This window comes from Oncorhynchus masou, chromosome 11 (genome assembly GCF_036934945.1).
Source record: "Oncorhynchus masou masou isolate Uvic2021 chromosome 11, UVic_Omas_1.1, whole genome shotgun sequence".
Classification (NCBI taxonomy): domain Eukaryota; kingdom Metazoa; phylum Chordata; class Actinopteri; order Salmoniformes; family Salmonidae; genus Oncorhynchus; species Oncorhynchus masou.
The window spans coordinates 20,904,977-20,929,081 of NC_088222.1; the positions used below are offsets into that span (position 1 = coordinate 20,904,977).

Here is a 24,105-nt window from a genome sequence, read left to right on the forward strand (position 1 = left end):
GTTCATCCCCAACCCTAACCCTAGCTTCAAATCCACATCCCAGTTCAACCCTAACTAACTAGCTTCATGTCCACATCCCAGTTCAACCCTAACCCTATCTTCATGTCCACATCCCAGTTCAACCCTAACCCTAGCTTCATGTCCACATCCAGTTCAACCCTAACCCTAGCTTCATATCCACATCCCAGTTCAATGCTAACCCTAGCCTCATGTCCACATCCTAGTTAATCCCCAACCCTAACCCTAGCTTCATGTACACATCCCAGTTCAACCCTAACCCTAGCTTCAAATCCACATCCCAGTTCAACCCTAACCCTAGCTTCATGTCCACATTCCAGTTCAACCCTAACCCTAGCTTCATGTCCACATCCCAGTTCATCCATAACCCTAACCCTAGGTTCATGTCCACATCCCAGTTCAACCCTAACCCTAGCTTCATGTTCCACATCCCAGTTCAACGCTAACCCTAGCTTCATGTCCACATCCCAGTTCAACCCTAACCCTAGCTTCATTTCAACATCCCAGTTCAACCCTAACCCTATAACCCTAGCTTCATGTCCACATCCCAGTTCAACTCTAACCCTAGCTTCATGTCCACATTCCAGTTCAACCCTAACCCTAGCTTCATGTACACATCCCAGTTCATCCCTAACCCTAACCCTAGCTTCATGTACACATCCCAGTTCATCCCTAACCCTAACCCTAGCTTCATGTCCACATCCCAGTTCATCCCTAACCCTAACCCTAGCTTCATGTCCACATCCCAGTTCAAACCTAACCCTAGCTTCATATCCACATCCCAGTTCAACGCTAACCCAAGCTTCATGTCCACATCCCAGTTCAACCCTAACCCTAGCTTCATGTACAGATCCCAGTTCATCCCTAACCCTAAACCTAGCTTCACGTCCACATCCCAGTTCAATCTAACCCTAACCCTAGCTTCATGTCCACATCCCAGTTCATCCCTAACCCTAGCTTCCATATCCACATCCCAGTTCAATGCTAACCCTAGCTTCATGTCCACATCCCAGTTCAACCCTAACCCTAATCCTAGCTTCATGTCCACATCCCAGTTCAACCCTAACCCTAACCCTAGCTTCATGTCCACATCCCAGTTCAACCTAACCCTAGCTTCATGTCCACATCCCAGTTCAACCCTAACCCTTAGCTTCATGTCCACATCCCAGTTCATCCCTAACCCTAGCTTCATATCCACATCCCAGTTCAATGCTAACCCTAGCTTCATGTCCACATCCCAGTTCAACCCTAACCCTAACCTAGCTTCATGTCCACATCCCAGTTCACCCTAACCTAACCCTAGCTTCATGTCCACATCCCAGTTCAACCCTAACCCTAGCTTCATGTCCACATCCCAGTTCAACCCTAACCCTAACCTTAGCTTCATGTCCACATCCCAGTTCATCCCTAACCCTAGCTTCATATCCACATCCCAGTTCAATGCTAACCCTAGCTTCATGTCCACATCCCAGTTCATCCCTAACCCTAACCTAGCTTCATGTCCACATCCCAGTTCAACCCTAACCCTAACCCTAGCTTCATGTCCACATCCCAGTTCAACCCTAACCCTAACCCTAGCTTCATGTCCACATCCCAGTTCATCCCTAACCCTAACCCTAGCTTCATGTCCACATCCCAGTTCAACCCTAACCCTAACTTCATGTACAGATCCCAGTTCAAACCTAACCCTAGCTTCATATCCACATCCTGATTCAACGCTAACCCAAGCTTCATGTCCACATCCCAGTTCAACCCTACCCCTAACCCTAGCTTCATGTCCACATCCCAGTTCATCCCTAACCCTAACCCTAGCTTCATGTCCACATCCCAGTTCAACCCTAACCCTAGCTTCATGTCCACATCCCAGTTCATCCCTAACCCTAGCTTCATATCCACATCCAGTTCAATGCTAACCCTAGCTTCATGTCCACATCCCAGTTCAACCCTAACCTAATCCTAGCTTCATGTCCACATCCCAGTTCAACCTAACCCTAACCCTAGCTTCATGTCCACATCCCAGTTCAACCCTAACCCTAGCTTCATGTCCACATCCCAGTTCATCCCTAACCCTAACCCTAGCTTCATGTCCACATCCCAGTTCAACCCTAACCCTAGCTTCATGTCCACATCCCAGTTCAACCCTAACCCTAAACTTAGCTTCATGTCCACATCCCAGTTCATCCCTAACCCTAGCTTCATGTCCACATCCCAGTTCAACCCTAACCCTAGCTTCATGTTCATATCCCAGTTCAACCCTAACCCTAGCTTCATGTCCACATCCCAGTTCAACCCTAACCCTAACTTCTTCATTTCAACATCCCAGTTCAACCCTAACCCTATAAACCTAGCTTCATGTCCACATCCCAGTTCATCCCTAACCCTAGCTTCATGTCCACATTCCAGTTCAACCCTAACCCTAGCTTCATGTCCACATCCCAGTTCATCCCTAACCCTAACCCTAGCTTCATGTCCACATCCCAGTTCATCCCTAACCCTAACCCTAGCTTCATGTCCACATCCCAGTTCAACCCTAACCCTAGCTTCATGTACAGATCCCAGTTCAAACCTAACCCTAGCTTCTTCATATCCACATCCCAGTTCAACCTAACCCAAGCTTCATGTCCACATCCCAGTTCAACCCTAACCCTAGCTTCATGTACAGATCCCAGTTCATCCCTAACCCTAAACCTAGCTTCACGTCCACATCCCAGTTCAACCCTAACCCTAACCCTAGCTTCATGTCCACATCCCCAGTTCATCCCTAACCCTAGCTTCATATCCACATCCCAGTTCAATGCTAACCCTAGCTTCATGTCCACATCCCAGTTCAACCCTAACCCTAATCCTAGCTTCATGTCCACATCCCAGTTCTAACCCTAACCCTAGCTTCATGTCCACATCCCAGTTCAACCCTAACCCTAGCTTCATGTACACATCCCAGTTCATCCCTAACCCTAACCTTAGCTTCATGTCCACATCCCAGTTCAACCCTAACCCTAGCTTCATATCCACATCCCAGTTCAACCCTAACCCTAGCTTCATGTCCACATCCCAGTTCAACCCTAACCCTAACCCTATCTTCATGTCCACATCCCAGTTCAACCCTAACCCTAATCTTCATGTCCACATCCCAGTTCAACCCTAACCCTAGCTTCATGTCCACATCCCAGTTCAACCCTAACCCTAACCTTAGCTTCATATCCACATCCCAGTTCATGCCTAACCATAGCTTCATGTCCACATCCCAGTTCAACCCTAACCCTATCTTCATGTCCACATCCCAGTTCATCCCCAACCCTAACCCTAGCTTCAAATCCACATCCCAGTTCAACCCTAACCCTAGCTTCATGTCCACATCCCAGTTCAACCCTAACCCTATCTTCATGTCCACATCCCAGTTCAACCCTAACCCTAACCCTAGCTTCATGTCCACATCCAGTTCAACCCTAACCCTAGCTTCATATCCACATCCCAGTTCAACCCTAACCCTAGCCTCATGTCCACATCCTAGTTAATCCCCAATCCTAACCCTAGCTTCATGTACACATCCCAGTTCAACCCTAACCCTAGGTGTTCAAATCCAGCATCCCAGTTCAACATTTGTACAGATATGTCCACATCCAAGTTCAACCTAACCCGAGCTTCATGTTACATTTCAGTTCAATATAAAAACCACAAGGAATTTCATGTCCACATCCCAGTTCAACCCTAATTGTTGCTTCATGTTCATATCCCAGTTCAACCCTAACCCTAGCTTCATGTCCACATCCCAGTTCAACCCTAACCCTAAGAGCTTCATTTCAACATCCCAGTTCAACCCTAACCCTATAAACCTAGCTTCATGTCCACATCCCAGTTCAACTCTAACCCTAGCTTCATGTCCACATTTTCTAACCCTAGCTTCATGTCCACATCCCAGTTTGCCTAATAGCTTCAGGTACACATCCCAGTTCATCCCTAACCCTAACCCTAGCTTCATGTCCACATCCCAGTTCAACCCTAACCCTAGCTTCATGTACAGATCCCAGTTCAAACCTAAGTGGAATGAATCCACATCCCAGTTCAACAGTAACTATCCATGTCCAATCCCAGTTCAACGGTTCTAGCTTCATGTACAGATCCTTTTTTTCATCCTTTTAACCCAAACCTAGCTTCACGTCCACATCCCAGTTCAACATGTGTTTTGTAGATGCATGTCCACATCCCAGTTCATCCCAACCAATGCACTATTCATCCCATTCATCTCTTCTAGCTTCATGTCCACATCCCAGTTCAACCCTAACCCTAATCCTCTTCTGTCCACATCCCAGTTCATTAACCTAACCCTAGCTTCATGTACAAGTTCTAACTGTTCTTCAGACATTTGGTTCATCCTAACCTTAGCTTCATGTCCACATCCCAGTTCTTCCCTAACCCCTTCATATCCACATGGTGCTCAATGCTAACCCTAGCTTGTGTCTAATCACCAGTGTCAACTTTTAATCTTAACCTAGCTTCATGTCCAATCAGTTCAACCCTAACCCAACTGTCATGAATCCAGCAATGGGATAGCTTCATTCCAAATCCCATCAAATATTAATCTTGGTTTTCTGTTCACATCCCAGTTTTTAGCATTGGCCCAGTTACAGATCTCTGAGCTTCTGGTTTTGATGTAGTTTTGTACATCCCAGGTCCCCTAACCCCCCTAGCTTCATGTCCACATCCCAGTTCAACACTAACCCTAACCCTAGCTTCATGTCCACATCCCAGTTCAACCCTAACCCTAACCCTCTTCATGTCCACATCCCAGTTCATCTCTAATTCTGTAGCCTCATGTAATATGCTAATGGGGAACCCTAGCTTCATGTACAGATCCCAGTTCAAACCTAACCCTAGCTTCATATCCACATCCCAGTTCAACGCTAACCCAAGATTCTGTCCACATCCCAGTTCAACCCATCCTAACCATGTTCATGTCCACATGTTCATCGGTGACCAATGGTCATACAAGTTAACTCTAACGCACCCAGCTTCATGTCCACATCCCAGTTCATCCCTCCCCTAATTGATATCCAAATCGATCCTAGTTCATTAACCCTTGCTTGATTGCCACATTCAGTTCAACCGTAACCCTAATCCGTTTCATTTTCATCCCAGTTCTTATGATGAAGGGTTTCCTAGTTCACTTGACAGGAAGGATCAGTATAAATCACTAACCTCTGCTTCAGTGTCCACATCCCAGTTCAACCCTAACCCTAATCCTATTCATTTATCCCAATTCAAGGAACTTATATATCATGTTAGCTATTAACAGGTATAGGATCTTAATTTGTCCACATCCCAGTTCATCCCTATGTTTTCCCTAACCCTAGCTTCATGTCCACATCCCAGTTAATGCTCCCCATTAGCTTTTGTCCACATCCCTTCAACCCTAATTTTTTGCCCTAGCTTCTGTCCACATCCCAGTTAAACCCTTTGTTTCCCTCAGTTCTGTGCTCTGTGTTTCAATGTTAACCCTGCCCTAGCTTCATGTCCACATCTCCAGTTCGACCCTAACCCTAGCTTCTTGTACACATCCCAGTTTTTGTTTTGTTTATTTTTTAGTTTCTTTTGAGGTCTTTTTGTTTTTCCTACCACCTTTTCCACATCCCATTTTTCAATTTTAAGGATTTTTTCTTTATTAAATAACCCTAAGTACTGCTTCATGTCCTCATCTTCTGGGTTCTGCTGTCTAGCTTCATGTCCACATGTTGGTTAACCCTACTGTTTCTCCTAACCTTAGCTTCATGTCCACATCCCAGTTCATCCCTAACACAGAGCTTCATATCCACATCCCAGTTCAATGCTAACCCTAGCTTCATGTCCACACCAGGTCAACCCTAACCCTAACCCTAGCTTCATGTCCACATCCCAGTTCAACACTAACCCTAACCCTAGCTTCATGACATCTCATCTTCTGTCCTAGCTTCATGTCCACATCCCAGTTCATTAACCCAACCCTATCTGATCATGTCCACATCCCAGTTTCCCCAGTAACCTCTAGGTTCATGTACCCATCCCAGTTAACCCCTGGCTGATATCCACATCCCAGTTCAACCTCCCCAAGTTTCATGTCCACATCCCAGTTCAACCCTACCCCTAACCCTAGCTTCATGTCCACATCCCAGTTCAACTCTAACCCTAACCCTAGCTTCGGTCCACATCCCAGTTCATCCATAACCCTAGCTGTCATATCCACATCCTAGTTCAATGCTAACCCTAGCTTCATGTCCACATCCCAGTTCAACCCTAACCCTAATCCTAGCTTCATGTCCACATCCCAGTTCAACCCTAACCCTAACCCTAGCTTCATGTCCACATCCCAGTTCAACCCTAACCCTAGCTTCATGTCCCATCCAGTTCAACCCTAACCCTAAACTTAGCTTCATGTCCACATCCCAGTTCCCCAGCTTCATGTCCACATCCCAGTTCAATGCTAACCCTAGCTTCATGTCCACATCCCAGTTCAACCCTAACCCTAATCCTAGCTTCATGTCCACATCGGGAAGTTCACCTAACCCTAACCCTAGCTTCATGTCCACATCCCAGTTCAACGCTAACCTAGCTTCATGTACAGATCCCAGTTCAACCCTAACCTAACCCTAGCTTCATGTCCACATCCCAGTTCAGTCCCTAACCTTTAACCCTAGCTTTATATCCACATCCCAGTTCAACCATCTCCCAGGCTTCATGTACAGATCCCAGTTCAACCCTAACCATAGCTTCATGTCCACATCCCAGTTCAACCCTAACCCTAGCTTCATGTCCACATCCCAGTTCGGGTTCAACCCTAATCCTAGCTTCATGTCCACATCCCAGTTCATCCCTAACCCTAACCCTAGCTTCATGTCCACATCCCAGTTCAACCCTAACCCTAACCCTAGCTTCATGTCCACATCCCAGTTCACCCTCTAACCCTAGCTTCATGTCCACATCCCAGTTCATCCTTAACCCTTGGTAACTCTAGCTTCATATCCACATCCCAGTTCAATGCTATCTTGCTTCATGTCCACATCCCAGTTCAACCCTAACCTCTAGTGACCCTTCATGTCCACATTCCAGTTCAACCCTTTGGGATCTAGACTTCATGTCACATCCCAGTTCACTAACCTCCCTAGACTTTCATGTTCACATCCCAGTTCATTAACCCTAACCCTAGCTTCATATCCACATCCCAGTTCAATGCTATCCCTTGCTTCATGTCCACATCCCAGTTCAACCCTAACCCTAGCTTCATGTCCACATTCCAGTTCAACCCTAACCCTAGCTTCATGTCCACATTCCAGTTCAACCCTAACCCTAACCCTAGCTTCATGTCCACATCCCAGTTCAACCCTAACCCTAGCTTCATGTCCACATCCCAGTTCAACCATAACCTCAAACTAGCTTCATGTCCACATCCCAGTTCACCATGCTACCTAACCCTAGCTTCATGCCCACATCCCAGTTCAACCCTAACCCTAGCTTCATGTCCACATCCCAGTTCAACCCTAACCCTGCTTATGTACCACATCAGTTCAACTCCTAACCCTAGCTTCATGTCCCATCCCAGTTCAACCCTAACCCTAACCCTAGCTTCATGTCCACATCCCAGATTCAACCCTAACCCTAACCCTAGCTTCATGTACACATCCCAGTTCAAACCTAACCCTAGCTTTATATCCACATCCCAGTTCAACCCTAATCCTAGTTTCATGTCAACATCCCAGTTCAGCCCTAACCCTAACCCTAACCCTAGCTTCATGTCCACATCCCAGTTCAACCCTCACCCTAGCTTCATATCCATATCCCAGTTCAACCCTAACCCTAGCTTCATGTCCACATCCTAGTTCATGCCTAACCCTAACCCTAGCTTCATGTCCACATCCCAGTTCAACTTTAACCCTAACCCTAGCTTCATGTACAGATCCCAGTTCAACCCTAACATAGCTTCATGTCCACATCCCAGTTCAACCTGGAACCCTAGCTTCATGTCCACATCCCAGTTCAACCCTAATCCTAGCTTCATGTCCACATCCCAGTTCATCCCTAACGCCTAACCCTAGCTTCATGTCCACATCCCAGTTCAACCCTAAAAATGCTTCATGTCCACATCCCAGTTCAACCCAACCCTAACCCTAGCTTCATGTCCACATCCCAGTTCATCCCTAACCCTAACCCTAGCTTCATATCCACATCCCAGTTCAATGCTACCCTTGCTTCATGTCCACATCCCAGTTCAACCCTAACCCTAGCTTCATGTCCACATTCCAGTTCAACCCTAACCATAGCTTCATGTCCACATCCCAGTTCAACCCTAACCCTAACCCTAGCTTCATGTCCACATCCAATGCAAGTTCATCCCTAACCCTAACCCTAGCTTCATAGGACATCCCAGTTCAATGCTATCCCTTGCTTCATGTCCCATCCCAGTTCAACCCTAACCTAGCTTCATGTCCACATTCCAGTTCAACCCTAACCCTAGCTTCATGTCCACATTCCAGTTCAACCCTAACCTGTAACCCTAGCTTCATGACATCCCAGTTCAACCCTAACCCTTTCATGTCCACATCCCAGTTCAACCCTAACCCTAACCCTAGCTCCATGTCCACATCCCAGTTCACCCCTAACCCTAACCCTAGCTTCATGTACACATCCCAGTTCAACCCTAACCCTAGCTTCATGTCCACATCCCAGTTCAACCCTAACCCTAGCTTCATGTCCACATCCCAGTTCAACCCTAACCTTAGCTTCATGTCCACATCCTAGTTCAACCCTAACCCTAACCCTAGCTCCATGTCCACATCCCAGTTCAACCCTAATGGTCTCCTAACCCTAGCTTCATGTACACATCCCAGTTCAAACCTAACCCTAGCTTTATATCCCATCCCAGTTCAACCTAATCCTAGCCATGTCAACATCCCAGTTCAGCCCTAACCCTAACCCTAACCCTAAGCTTCATGTCCACATCCCAGTTCAACCCTCACCCTAGCTTCATATCCATATCCCAGTTCAACCCTAACCCTAGCTTCATGTCCACATCCTAGTTTGCCTCCCCAACCCTAGCTTGAGGACATCCCAGTTCAACTTCTTAACCCTAACCCTAGCTTCATGTCAACATCCCTTTCAATCCTAACCCTAGCTTCATGTCCACATCCCAGTTCAAACCCTAAGCTTTATGTCCACATCCCAGTTCAATCCTAACCCTATCTTCATGTCCACATCCCAGTTCAACCCTAACCCTAGCTTCATGTCCACATCCCAGTTCAACCCTAACCCTAGCTTCATGTCCACATCCCAGTTCAACCCTAACCCTAGACTCCTTCACCCTTTACCTTCATGTCCACATCCCAGTTCAACTTTAACTAGCTTCATGTCCACATCCCAATTCAACTCTAACTCTACCCTCAACCAGAACCCTAACTCTTGCTTTATGTCACATTCCAGTTCAACCCTAATTCTGCCTCAACTACTACTCCAACCCTAACCTCGGTTTATCTTGGTTTTATCCTACATTTGTCTTTGGACCCTCAAGATGCTGGTTTCTGCTCCACCTGGCTCTCCCTTTGACACAAGGTGTTGGAATCCAGCCTTCTGCCAAATCAACATTTGTACAGATAGTACGACAAATTGGCACCCCTACTGGATTTACCTGTGAGTAGAATATAGAAAAATTCCACAAGAGAATTTGAGTGGGAAAACCTATAGGTTCCCTCTTTTGATTGTTGACTTGCTGAGCTCAACTAAGGATTTCAGAGAAGTATGTATTGTATATCCTAAACAAATTAAGCCTTCAGGATTGAGATACTGTAATTCCACTGAGATTGTATTTTACACTAGAATTCTGATGCTCCTGATATTTCTCTGACTACCAGTGATGGTTGCCATAGCCACAGAGAGATTGAGGCAGTATTCCAGAACTGTAGGACGGCACTGAGAAGTACTGACAACATCATCAAGCGTTACACAGGGTCAGGTGCTCATAATACAAAAGAAAGTGGAATGAACAGCCTTTTTTAACAGTAGACTATCCCTGCCTGCAATCTTTCCGTTTCTACGGTTCCAGTTGGCAGCAGTCTTTTGGCTCATTCCTTTTATCACAGAACCTGTGGCTTCACAGAACATGTGTTTTGTAGATGCATGTGTCTGGGAGTCCCAACCAATGCACTATTCATGACCATTCATCTCTTCTTAGGGCTAGAACATCACATGACAACAGCTCCTGGTCTCCTCTGTTTCCCCCCCTTCATTATACCTATCAATTGTTGTATGTAAAATTCTACTGTTCTTCAGACTTTGGTTCATCCTTTCATTTTCTTCTTCTTCTCTTTGTTCTTCTCTGAATCCCCCTGATTATGAGGTGGTGCTCACTGCAACCCTACTGTGTCTAATCACCAGTGTGAATGAGCGTTTTGATCTTCACCAAGCTTGTAGGAATCATGATTGGCACATCAACTGTCTGAAGTCTAGCAATGGGTTCCTGCTTTAAAATCTGTTAATCAAATATTAATCTTGGTTTTCTGTTCACGTGTGTTTTTAGCATTGGCCCAGTTACAGATCTCTGAGCTTCTGGTTTTGATGTAGTTTTGATACTATTGTTCCCCCCCCCCACACACACATGTCCCCATTGTGCTTTTTGTCCTCTCTCTTTTCCCTTGATCCCCATTCTTATTCTGTAGCCTGGGGTAATATGCTAATGGGGAAGGCTGCTGTGAAAAAAAGGGTTTGTGGTTTGTTGACTGTGTGAAGTGAAGCAGATTCTGGTGTCAGCGTAGCACACCATCTTACACCATGTTATGGTTATGTTTCGGTGACCAATGGTGATAAAGTTATTTGTGGCACCACACACACACACCCAAACATTCTCCTAATTTATGCCAAATCGATCAGGTTCATTAGTGAGTTTCTGATTGCCAGGTTCAGATTTTTGTGTTTTTTTCTACCACCTTTTGGGTTGCATTTTATGATGAAGGATTTTTCTTTATTAAGGAAGGACCGTCTTAAATCACAACACTCTGTCTAGTTCATCTTCTGGGGGCCCTGCTTTACATCCATTATTTATCACAGTTGGTTATATATCATGTATTAGCTATTATACAGGTATAGGATCTTAATTTGATCACCCTGTTGCAGGAGAATGTTCCTGCAATGCAGGAAAAGTAAAACTTGGAGTGTCACACCATGATCTGTTTCACTTGTCCTCGTTATTGTCTCCACCCCCTCCAGGTGTTGCTTGTTTTCCCTAGTGTATTTATCCCGGTGTTTCCTGTCTCTCTGTGCCAGTTTGCCTTGTATGTCCAAGCCTACCAGCAGTTTTTCACATTGTCCTGCTATGTCTTGACTCCTTTTTCTTGTCCGCCTGCTTTTCACCCTTGCCTGGACTCTCTACCTGCCTGCCTGATCATTCTACCTGACCTCAAGCCTGCCTGCAATTCTGTAACTCCGGGATTCGGATCTGGTTATGACCTTTTGCCTGTCCACGACCATTCTCTTGCCGATCCCCTTTTCATTTATTAAACATCTTAAATTCCAATCATCTGCCTCCTGTGTCTGCATTTGGGTCTCGCCTAGTGTCATGATATGTAGTGTATCGGAGGTTTAAAAAGGCTTCTCACATTAGAATTTATTTGATTTTCCTTTATGAAAAATGTATCAACCCCTGCTAAAATGTCCATTATTATCCACATAATACTTAACATTTTATGTTGCTGCAGGATTCTTTTCCTGTTTTAGCAAACTGGCTCAAATGAAAATCCTACATCTGTAGAACTTTAACATCCCATTGGTGCTTTGTTGGCCTGTCTGAATTTCCATTCCTTTTCCTTTTTTTTCCTGTTTTTTTGTGGATTATTCTGATTGGCAGGTACTGCTGTACTTCCAACTGTGTCGAGGACTAAATACAGAACATTATCATGTGTTATAGCTCATTGTTGACCTTTATTGGTATTTCCAGATACAGCTTAATTTCAATGGACTACGCCGCTGAGTCAACAAGATCTACCAATTCACTTTAATCTCCTTGGTCACAGTTTATAATTGTGTATTTTAGCCATCCTTAGACGCTAACTGCTCTGCTTATTAAACTAGCTGTGTGAAGTCCTCCATGTTAATTCTACTAATAAATTAGCCTTGGTCACATCAGACTTTCACAGAGGTGTGTGGGGGAAGGAGGGGTACGAGTGTTTAGTAGGGATGAACAGGAGGCATTGAATGTGTCTCTGTGAATGTGGGAATTTTATTTTTATTTATCAATTATTTTACCAGGTAAGTTGACTGAGAACACATTCTCATTTACAGCAACGACCTGGGGAATAGCTACAGGGGAGAGGAGAGGGATGAATGAGCCAATTGCAAACTGGGGATTATTAGGTGACCGTGATGGTTTGAGGGCCAGAAACTTTGCCAAGGCACCGGGGTTAACACCTCTACTCTTACAATAAGTGCCATGGGATCTTAAATGACCTTAGAGGGTCAGGACACCTGTTTAACTTCCCATCCGAAAGACGGCACCCTGCACAGAGCAGGGTGTCCCCAATCACAGCCCTGTGGCATTGGAATATTTTTTTAGACTAGAGGAAAGACTGCCTCCTACTGGCCCTTCAACACCAGTTCCAGCAGCATCTGGTCTCCCAGCCAGGGACTGACCAGGACCAACCCTGCTTAGCTTCAGAAGCAAGCCAGCAATGTTATGCAGGGTGGTATGCTGCTGGCATGAGTGGATGTGGAGGAATGCAATGCTGAGCATGACAGGATGTGTGTCTATTTGAGCAAATGATTACTCTACTGTACTGTACAATGTCCATAACATACGTACAGTATTTCTGTGTGGGATCTCAGATGCATGAACATGCTCGTATGGGTAGGTCTATCGCATGTTTCTTACTAGCTGTGCCCCTTGTTCTCGTGTATTATCATCTTTATATGTAGAGGCTGGCATTCTTAGCCCCCCGATATGCAACCTTTCAGGGAAGTCAGGAACCAATATACACAGGCAGTTAGGAAAGTAAAGGCTAGCTTTTTCAAACAGAAATTTGCATCCTGTAGCACAAACTCCAAAAGATTCTGGGACACTGTAAAGTCCATGGAGAATAAAAGCATCTCCTCCCAGCTGCCCACTGCTCTGAGTCTAGGAAACACTGTCACCACCGATAAATCCACGATAATTGAGAATTTCAATAAGCATTTTTCTACGGCTGGCCATGCTTTCCACCTGGCTACCCCTACTTGCTCAAGCCTCCCCATTTGTCCTTCACCCAAATCCAGACAGCTGATGTTCTGAAAGAGTTGCAAAATCTGGACCCATACAAATCAGCTGGGCTAGACAATCTGGACTCTCTCTTTCTAAAATTATCCACCGCAATTGTTGAAACCCCTATTACTAGCTTGTTCAACCTCTCTTTCTTATCATCTGAGTTCCCCAAAGCTGCCGCGGTCATCACCCTCTTCAAAGGGGGTGACACTCTTGACCCAAACTTTTACAGACCTATATCTATCCTACCCTGCCTTTCTAAGGTCTTCGAAAGCCAAGCCAAACAGATCACCGACCATTTCGAATCCCACCGTACCTTCTCCACTATGCAATCTGGTTTCCGAGCTGGTCATGAGTGCACCTCAGCCATGCTCAAGGTCCTAAACAATATCATAAATGCCATCAATAAAAGACAATACTGTGTAGCCGTATTCATCAACCTGGCCAAGGCTTTCGACTCTGTCAATCACCACATTCTTATCGGCAGACTCAACAGCCTTGGTTTCTCAAATGACTGCCTCGCCTGGTTCACCAACTACTTCTCAGATAGAGTTCAGTGTGTCAAATTGGAGGGCCTGTTGTCCAGACCTCTGGCAGTCTCTATGGGGGTGCCACAGGGTTCAATTCTCGGGCCGACTCTTTTCTCTGTATACATCAATGATGTCGCTCTTGCTGCTGATGATTCTCTGATCCACCTCTATGCAGACCACACCATTCTGTATACTTCTGGCCCTTCTTTGGACACTGTGTTAACTAACCTCCAGACGAGCTTCAACGCCATACAACTCTCCTTCCATGGCTTCTAACTGCTCTTAAATGCAAGTAAAACTAAATGCATGCTCTTCAACCGATCGCTGCCCGCACCTGCCCGCCCGTCCAACATCACTACTCTGGATGGTTCTGACTTAGAATATGTGGACAACTACAAATACCTATGTGTCTGGTTAGACTGTAAACTCTCCTTCCAGACTCACATTAAGTATCTCCAATCCAAAATTAAATCTAGAATCGGCTTCCTATTTCACAACAAGGCCTCCCTCACTCATGCTGCCAAACATACCCCCGTAAAACTGACTATCCTACCGATCCGTGACTTCGGCGATGTCATTTACAAAATAGCCTTCAACACTCTACTCAGCAAATTAGATGCAGTCTATCACAGTGCCATCCGTTTTGTCACCAAAGCCCCATATACTACCCACCACTGCGACCTGTATGCTCTCGTTGGCTGGCCCTCGCTTCATATTCGTCGCCAGACCCACTGGCCCCAGGTCATCTATAAGTCTTTGCTAGGTAAAGTCACGTCTTATCTCAGCTCACTGGTCACCATAGCAGCACCCACCAATATCAAGCGCTCCAGCAGGTATATCTCACTGGTCACCCCCAAAGCCAATTCTTACTTTAGCCGCCTTTCCTTCCAGTTCTCTGCTGGCAATGACTGGAACGAATTGCAAAAACCACTGAAGCTGGAGACTCATATCTCCCTCACAAACTTTAAGCATCAGCTGTCAGAGCAGCTCACAGATCATTGCACCTGTACATAGCCCATCTGTAAACAGCTCATCCAACAACCACATCCCCATATTGTTATATATTTTTTGTTCCTTTGCACCCCATTATCTCTACTTGCACATTCTTCTTCTGCACATCTGTCACTCCAGTGTTTAATTGCTAAATTGAAATTACTTCGCCACTACGGCCTATTAATTGCCTTACCTCTGTAAGGTACTGGGTGTCGTGAGGGTGAAATCAGGCGCAGGAAAGCAGAGTTCCATAAAGTGCTTTTTTTTAATGCACACACGGTGAACTACGGTCACCCCACTTACAGGTGCTCAAACCAAATGCCCCAGACACAGGGAAACAAAAGCAGTCTAGCACTAAGTACACAAATATGTACATCTAATGCAAACACCAGGGTTACAATATTCAATCCCGCACAAAGAACCAGGCGGGCCGGCTGACTAATAAAGCCTCACTAATTATAACCAACTCAAAACAGGTGTACTCAATAAACACATAAGGAGGGGGAGAAAAGAATCAGTGGCAGCTAGTAGGCCGGCGACAACGACCGCCGAGCGCCACCCGAACGGGAAGGGGAGCCACCTTCAGTCGGAGTCGTGACAACCTCCCTAATCTTACCTCATTTGCACACACTGTATATAGATTGTTTTCTATTGTGTTATTGACTGTACGTTTGTTTATTCCATGTGTAACTCTATGCTGTTTGTGTTGCACTGCTTACCTTTATCTTGGCCAGGTCGCAGTTGTAAATGAGAACTTGTTCTCAACTGGCCTACATGGTTAAATAAAGGTTAATTTTTTTTTAAACAATTCTTAAAGGCCCAGTGCAGTCAAACATGTGATTTTTCCTCTGTTTTATATATATTTCCACACTATGAGGTTGGAATATTACTGTGAAATTGTGAAAATGATGATGATAGTGCAAGGGCTGTATGAAAAGACTGCCGGATATATTCAGCCTGTTTTGGTTGAATGGAGTTTTGGCCTACTTGGTGACATCACCAGGCGATAAATTAGTTAATAGACCAATAAGAAAGAGAGCTCCAAACCTCTCTGCCAAAAACAACTCGTTGTCACTTTTCCCCTCCCCACTCAGACCACTCCTAGACAGTTCTAGCAAGATTCTAGCTTGAGAAATTGTTCTTTGCTAAGAAGCTATTATTGGCTATTTTTGACCATTTTAATTTAAAGCAATCACAGTAAGTATGTTTTTATTTTTTGTTGTACTTTTTCATGATATTCAATTGGTAGTTACAATCTTGTCCTGTCACGATCGTTATAATGATTGGACCAAGGCGCAGCGTGCATAGAATTCCACATGATTAATAAAGGATAAACTCACCAAACAAAACAGAAGAAAAAACGTGACGTTCTGGGTTGCTCACAGGCAGCTACACAAAAACATAGTCAAGATCCCACCATTCACAATGCGGAAATGGCAACCTAAATATGATCCCCAATCAGAGACAAAGATAAACAGCTGCATCTGATTGGGAACCATACCAGGCCAACATAGATATCTAATTCCCCTAGATAACCCACCCTTAATCACACCCCGACCTAACCAACATAGAGATTAAACAGCTCTCTATGGTCAAGGCGTGACATGTCCCATCGCTGCAACTCCTGTATCGACTCAGGAGAGGCGATGGTTGCGCTCTAATGACTCCTGTGGCGGGCCGGGTACATACACAGTCGCCAGGTGTCCAGTGTTTCCTCTGACACATTGGTGCAGTTGGCTTCTGGGCGAAGCGAGCAGTGTGTCAAGAAGCAGTGCAGCTTGGCTGGTTGGATTTTGGGGAACACATGGCTATCTGCAGTGACGCCGCTAGCGCTGCGATGCAGTGCCTTAGACCACTGCGCCACTCGGGAGGCCCAAGGTACTTAATAGATATCCAGAAGTTATTTGATATTGAGATAAAAATGGCTGCATTGGACCTTTTAGCCATCCTATTACTGCCTAGTTAAATAAAGGTTCCAGTTAAAAAATCATATTACCGTAATATTCAAATCAATGACAAACATATTTTGTTTACTATGTGTAGCTGTCTGTTTTGCATGTGCATTTCATTGACCATGAGTTGGAGCTTTTACATCACTCTATGGTGCAAGGTATGTTTTCACAGAGCACTATAGGATTTTAGTGTCTCTTCAGATGAGTGGGTTTAATATTCAAATGTAATGTTGTATCATTTAATTACATGCAAATGTCTAGTTTTACTGGAGGCTGTTATCTCAGTATGCGGGGCTCTCTTTTCCTGCTGTACCCAGAGTGTCCTTCCTCTCCTCCTCTCCTCCATTCCTCCATCCTTCTCTCCCTCCAGCCCCTTTTTCCCCATATCCCTCCCTCGGTCTGTCCTGCACGTGGGTGACAGGGCTGGGCTAGTGCAGCCTTCTTCTTGCTCCAGCTGCATCTGTTTGTCAGCCCAGAGGGAAATGTGTGTGTGTGTGTGTTTCACTGTTTCTCTCTGCTTGGGCGAGAGAGTATACAGAGCATACAGATTACTGGTCTTTACAACTATGTAATCAGCGTTTATATAGCAGTATTTAGCAGTGTTTCTTTTGGTGTGATTTAACCACCATCTTGCTACTAACCCAGAACTTGGATACAGCTGTTTGTTTCTATGACAACAGAGAGGGTTGTGTAGTGATGAGGTTGCCTTTTTGTTGTTGATTCAGCATCTCTTTCACAAGGGAAAGTGCAGCATTCATCTGAGCCCACTGTGTGAATATGTGAGAGAGTGTGTGCCAGTGTGTCCATATGTGTGTGTGTGTGTGTGTGTGTGTGTGTGTGTGTGTGTGTGTGAGAGAGAGAGAGAGAGAGAGAGAGAGAGAGAGAGAGAGAGAGAGAGAGAGAGAGAGCGTGTGCATGTGCCTGCGCGCGTATGTGCGTTATTGAGAGCCCGGGAGGAAGGATGGTTGCTCATGTCTGAACTGCCTCCACACTCGCAGGGAAAGTCAAGGCAGAAAATAGCAGAAGGGGGGAAACAGACGCAGTGGTCTCATCTCACAGAGGACTGATTCTGTCCATCATTTGTTGGGGAAGCTAATCAAAGGGATTTGGCAATGCCTGCAGAGGTGAAAGGGGTAAGTGTTTTGATTTAGTATTTGTTTTCTCTTCTCTAGCCTCCCTATTTTCCCTCTGATGCTTTCCCTACAGGAGCCCCATCCGCAGCTGCGCTTTATTCTGTATGCTATGCTTGTTTCATGAAGGGGAAAGCATTATTTTCTCCTCTCAGATCAGTGTGTTGCAGTTTCCCATTCCTCGTGTGTGCTCAGGGACATGCTGTTAACACCTCTGCTCAGTGTGTATACTGCAGGCCATATGGAGAGGCTGTTAATCATGGTAACATTATGAGAGGAGGCTGAGTGATAACCACCCACAGGGGAATGTGCTGCTGCTGCTTCATACGCTTTTACACCCAGCACACCGCCAGCCAGCCAGCCAGCCAGCCAGCACACCGCCAGCCAGCCAGCCAACCACCCAGCACACCGCCAGCCAGCCAGCCAACCACCCAGCACACCGCCAGCCAGCCAGCCAACCACCCAGCACACCGCCAGCCAGCCAACCACCCAGCACACCGCCAGCCAGCCAACCACCCAGCACACTGCCAGCCAGCCAGCCAACCACCCAGCACACCGCCAGCCAGCCAACCACCCAGCACACCGCCAGCCAGCAAGCCAGCCAGCCAACCACCCAGCACACCGCCAGCCAGCCAACCACCCAGCACACCGCCAGCCAGCCAACCACCCAGCACACCGCCAGCCAGCCAACCACCCAGCACACCGCCAGCCAGCCAACCACCCAGCACACCGCCAGCCAGCCAGCCAACCACCCAGCACACCGCCAGCCAGCCAACTACCCAGCACACCGCCAGCCTGCCAGCCAACTACCCAGCACACCGCCAGCCAGCCAGCCAACCACCCAGCACACCGCCAGCCAGCCAGCCAACCACCCAGCACACCGCCAGCCAGCCAACCACCCAGCACACCGCCAGACCAACCTGGTCTCAGAGCATTTTGCATTATTCTGAATGTAAATTCGAGACACTCCATTTAATATGATATGTTACGTTTCGTATGGATGTCCATCAGCTATTTCGTATGATATGTTGTAAATTATTGGTATTATATGTTATGAATTTGCGAAACGTACAATATGTTACGAATTTGCAAAACGTATGATATGTTACGACTTTGTGATATGTTACGAATTCTAGCTAGCTCGTTAACGTTAGGGTTAAGATTAGGGTTAAGTTTAGCAGTTAGGTTAAGGGGGTAAAGTTATGGTTAGGGGAAGGTAAAAGGGTTAAGGTTAGCTAACATGCAATCAAGTTGCAAAGTTGCTAATTAGCTAAAGTTGCCCGTGATGAGATTTGAACTTATAACCTTTGGGTTGCTAGACATTTGTGATATACACCCACCCATCCACCCCGGGTTGCTAGATGTTCAGGTTATATGTCCATCCATCCATCCCGACCAACCAACCTACTTTCGGTATTGCCTTAAGTAAAAGGTCCCATGCAGCCGTTTTTATCTGTTTTATGTAACCATACTAAACGCAACAGTGTCTTGGATTAACATACAGAATAATACAAAATGCTCTGAGACCATGTTGGCCAGCCAGAAACTGCAAGTTAGAATGACATTAAATATGACCATGCAGTATTTCATTTTTTGTGCACCAGGGGGCTTCCTGCCACCTGCTTCCTGTTTCCTGCATCCTGCACAGACAAACACAAGGGATGAGAGGTGTCCTGTCCTCATTTTCAATGGTAATTAGTCTTGGCACCGCAGTGAATAAGATGGGAAATCCTAATGGCGGCAGATCACCTAGCAATTAAGTGTGTTGGGCTAGTTACCAAAAGATTGCTTGTTTGAATCTCCAATAATCTGTCATTGTACCCTTGAGCAAGGCACTTAACCCTAATTGCTCTGGATAAGAGAATTTCATAAATGGCTTAAGCATCGCTGTGCTGGGAGATTGGACAATGCTGTGTTTGTGTAATGTGGACAGAAAATGTTTTCCTCCCGCATCTTGACTGCGTTAGAGCACAAAAACAAGTAACTTCTTGCTCTGATCCTGTCTAATTATGAACTCTGGGAGTAGATCTATTATGACAGATGATTACTGTATCTACATACATTTTGAGCACATGTTCATTTGACATCAAGTACTGGAGCAATACACATTCCTCTCTCCTCTATCTGATGAACACAAATTGACTGCATTGTCAGTGTTAATTCCAACAGGATCACAGTTTCTCCTCTGATCTGCATTAATACCTGGATAGAGAGCAGCATGATTCATCTATCAAAATGAGCTTGTGACAAGTATTAAATGTGGCTTGCGTCTGAAGTGCCCTTGACCCGGCGACTAAATCTGAACTCACTCAGCAGAAGATCAGACTGTGGGCCTTTCCGCTATACTGTCGTGCAGTCAGCCCCCATTGGACAGCTGAATGTAACAAGACACTAATCGTGTCACTTTGGCCCCTGCTTCAGTGCCTCTAACATCTATCTAATTCATCTCATTGGTAAACAGCAAATACAGGCTGTAGATTAAGGAATATGAGGATATTTATTTGATGTGATGAAGGAAAAGATATGAGGGTAGTTGAACAGTGTTCTATGGATGGATGAGTGCTTTGAGTGTTTGATGATAAGTGATGGCTGGTCAAATAGAGGTATGGCTGCACAGTGTCTGAAAGATCTGTTGGAAGTCTAATCTAAAAACAGGGCCAGTCCCTAACCTCACTATCTATCCCTCTATCCCGCTTTCAAACCCTATTACCATCACTCAAGCCCTCCATCAAGCCTTCCTTTAGAGAACAGAGATACCCTGCCTATTCTAGCCACGCAGCTATTCATTTACCTCTGCTTTGCAATACCTCAGTCATTCATCCCTCCAAGGCTGTTTAAGCCTGCATCATCTCCTGTCCTTTCCTCTCTTTCTCTCTCTCTCTCTCTCTTTCTCTCGCTCTCTCTTTCTTTCGCTCTCGCTCTCTCTTTCTCTCGCTCTCTCGCTCTCTCTTTCTCTCTCTATCTCTGCTGTGTGACAACCATTGGGCTTTCATCTCTCCTTCTCTCTCTCTCTACTCTGACAAATGTATTTGCATGAAGATGAGGGCTCTCATGTTTGACATTGTATGTTTGGGAAATGGAGGCTGCGAGTGAATCGAGCTCTCCCATTGCATTAATGAGTTATCCATTATTATTATACCTCCTGCTCCATATTCTGTGGACTATTTTACATTCAGGCCCCTACTATTAAACCTTTGGATTTTATGTGGACTATTTTACATATTGCTCAAATGAAGTTGGAATACCCCTGAATTCAGTTCTAGTATGTTTCAATAAGACAAACAACCTGGTATTCTCATTTGTTTCTGCACAGTAGGATTGAGAGCACTTTCATTTAGTATGGTGAGATATGATGCAGTGAATTTTATGTTGACAGATTATCTGCTGGCTTGCAACAGATATTGGCACATAAATCTAAATTCTCCCCCATGGTGAATGCGGTTCTAATGATGATCCTATTGACTAAGATCTCAGTTTCAGACACTCTTGGTCTTTAGTATGTGATCAAAACCGAATAGTCCTTGTCTAAAGAGTATTAAGCAAAAACATAGAAACATTTATTATGGATCATTATGTTCTTATTTTATGCCTCTTTAGTCTATTTATAGACACATTTTAAGTGTTTATGTTGTCTATTTAATAAATCCTTGTTTTGGGGAAAACTACAATCCCACTGGGCACAGATGTCAATTCAACATCTATTCCACGTTGGTTCAACGTTATTTAGTTGAAATGACGTGGAAATAACGTTGTTAAACCAGTGTGTTAGTTTCTTCTTGAAGTAAATAAGCATACATAACTAAATTACCCTGTATGCCTGAGGCTAGCTGCTGGATGGAAAGGACTGATTAAAGGCAGGACATTGTTATATCTCAGTAATTATGCCAAAACATTTCTCCTCATTAATCTTTTAACACATCAACTCTATCAGCATCTGAACCTCCACAATTACTACCCGGGCCAGCCCTAGGCACAAGTGACATAGGGGGTTGGCTTGGGCCCCCGGCTGCTAGGGGGCCCCCGACCAGTTTAGGAACTCAGTCGGGGACTCAACTTACAGTTGAGCGTTAGAATAGTAGAATATGGCCTATCGAGTGGTGCAGCGTTCTAAGGCACTGCATCACAGTGCTATAGGCGTCACTACAGATCTGGGTTCGATCCCGGACTGCGTCACAGCCGGCCGCAACCTGGAGACCCATGAAGTGGTGTACAATTGGCACAGAGTCGTCCAGGTTAGGGGAGGGTTTGGCCAGCCAGGATGTCCTTGTCCCATTGTGCTCTAGAAACTCCTTGTGGCAGGCCGGGTGCATGCACACCGATTCGTATCACCAGTTGTATGGTGATTCGTTTGACACATTGGTGGGGCTGGCTTCCGGGTTAAGCGAGCAGTGTGGCTTGGCAGGGTCATGTTTTGGAGGATGCATGGCAGTGAGTGGTGGGACAAGACTGTAACTACTAAATGGGGGTAAAAAAAGAATAATAGAATTCACAAGGTGCAGTAAAAAAAATGGTTGTTCATCAGCACTTCCTCTTGTTATGTCAGTCACTCAATTAGCTCATGTCAGCTATTTTTTGATTGGTAAGGTAGTCTACCCAACTATCTAAACTTGTAGTAATCATGGCACGAAGGGCATGTGCCCAGGGGCCCTGACCTCCAGGGGGCCCCATTGATTTTCTTAGTTATCAGATATCATATTAACATGGCATAAGTAATGGAGAAATGTAGCTTTAAAATGGCAAAAATGTCTCTCCACTCCATGACAAAATGTGTAGAATTGCAGGAAATTAACTTGAAAACGTAATTTTTTTTACGTCAAGAGGGGGGCCACTAAATTGTTTTGCCCACGAGTTGGTGGGCTAGTGCCAACCCTGATTACTACAGCCTTCTCTACTCTTTTCCATTCCCCATACATGGCCACACATCAGTGTGGAAATTCTGAATAGTTTTATGGCCTTGCTCTATAGCCTATACAGTGAGGTGGGTGTTTGAAAGCGAGGGCTTAAAAATGAACAATTGCGAGCAGTCAGCAGGGGAAGTGAAAGGTCAGCAGAATGGCAGTAGCAGATTGGTCCATGGGGCGAGAGGGTCTCAGGAGAAATCAAACCACCGCACTTTAATTAAACAGGTGGAGCTCATTCTCACATTTAGATAATACCCTCTCCGGCTCTCACCGGGCCTGTCACCTTTAGTTCATGTCTTTATTTCTCCCTCTCTTTACAAAGGGTACTGGGCCCTTTCTCTCTCTCTCTCTCTGTGAAACTTTCTCTTCTGCACTTGGTCTGTAGGAGTAGGACGTCTCTAACTAAATCTCTTCCCTTTGCTGTGCGTGCCATGTCTGTTGTGTAGGAGTCTGAGTGTGTAGCTAACTCTTTCTACTGTTGTGTAGGAGCAGATCCCAGAGGGGCCCTCCTCTCTGGGGGCCATGATCCTGGAGACCAAGGAGCCCCCGGTGGAGCATCCATTGCCTGCAGATGATGACCTGGACACACCCACCTCCAACACCTCCGTGGTCACCTCCACCAATGGCAGTTCCACTACAGAGACACAATACTCAGAGGCAGAGGTCTTTATCCCCTATATAATGCTTAATATAATGCTTAATATAATGACTTAATTTATCACCCTATATATCTTACTTTAATTTATTTATATATCCTTTGCTTACTCTAATTACTTAATTTATCACCCATATCCCCTATATAATGCTTACTTTAATTACTTAATTTATCACCCATATCCTTTATATACACTTACTCTAATGACTTAATTTATCACCCATATCCCCTATATAATGCTTACTCTAATGACTTAATTTATCACCCATATCCTTTATATAACGCTTACTCTAATTACTTAATTTATCACCAATATCCCCTATATAATGCTTACTTTAATGACTTAATTTATCACCCATATCCTTTATATAATGCTTACTTTAATTACTTAATTTATCACCCATATCCCCTATATAATGCTTTTATTTATCACCACTATATAATCATTTATCACCCATATCCCCTATATAATGCTTACTTTAATTACTTAATTTATCTTAATTTACCCATATCCTTATATAATACACTTAATTTTACTCCCTAATGACTTTTAATGTATCACCCTTAATTTATCCCCCTTATATAATGCTTACTTTAATCACCTCATTTATTACTATATAATGACTAATAATTTTTATCACCTTTAATGACTTAATTTATCCATATCCTTTATATAATGC

The 24,105-nt window shown here is 44.9% G+C and overlaps 1 protein-coding gene across 1 annotated transcript in view; it reads left to right on the forward strand.

The window, feature by feature from the left end:
* Window positions 1-19,522: 19,522 nt before the first annotated feature.
* The window catches only part of LOC135548305 (splicing regulator ARVCF-like), a 28,581-nt gene continuing 23,998 nt past the window's right edge, over window positions 19,523-24,105 (forward strand). Inside the window, exons 1-2 of the mRNA XM_064977767.1 lie at window positions 19,523-19,560; window positions 23,257-23,433. Coding sequence (XP_064833839.1) covers window positions 19,531-19,560; window positions 23,257-23,433 — 207 coding nt within the window. The 5' untranslated portion in view covers window positions 19,523-19,530. The remainder of the gene's footprint in view (window positions 19,561-23,256; window positions 23,434-24,105) is intronic.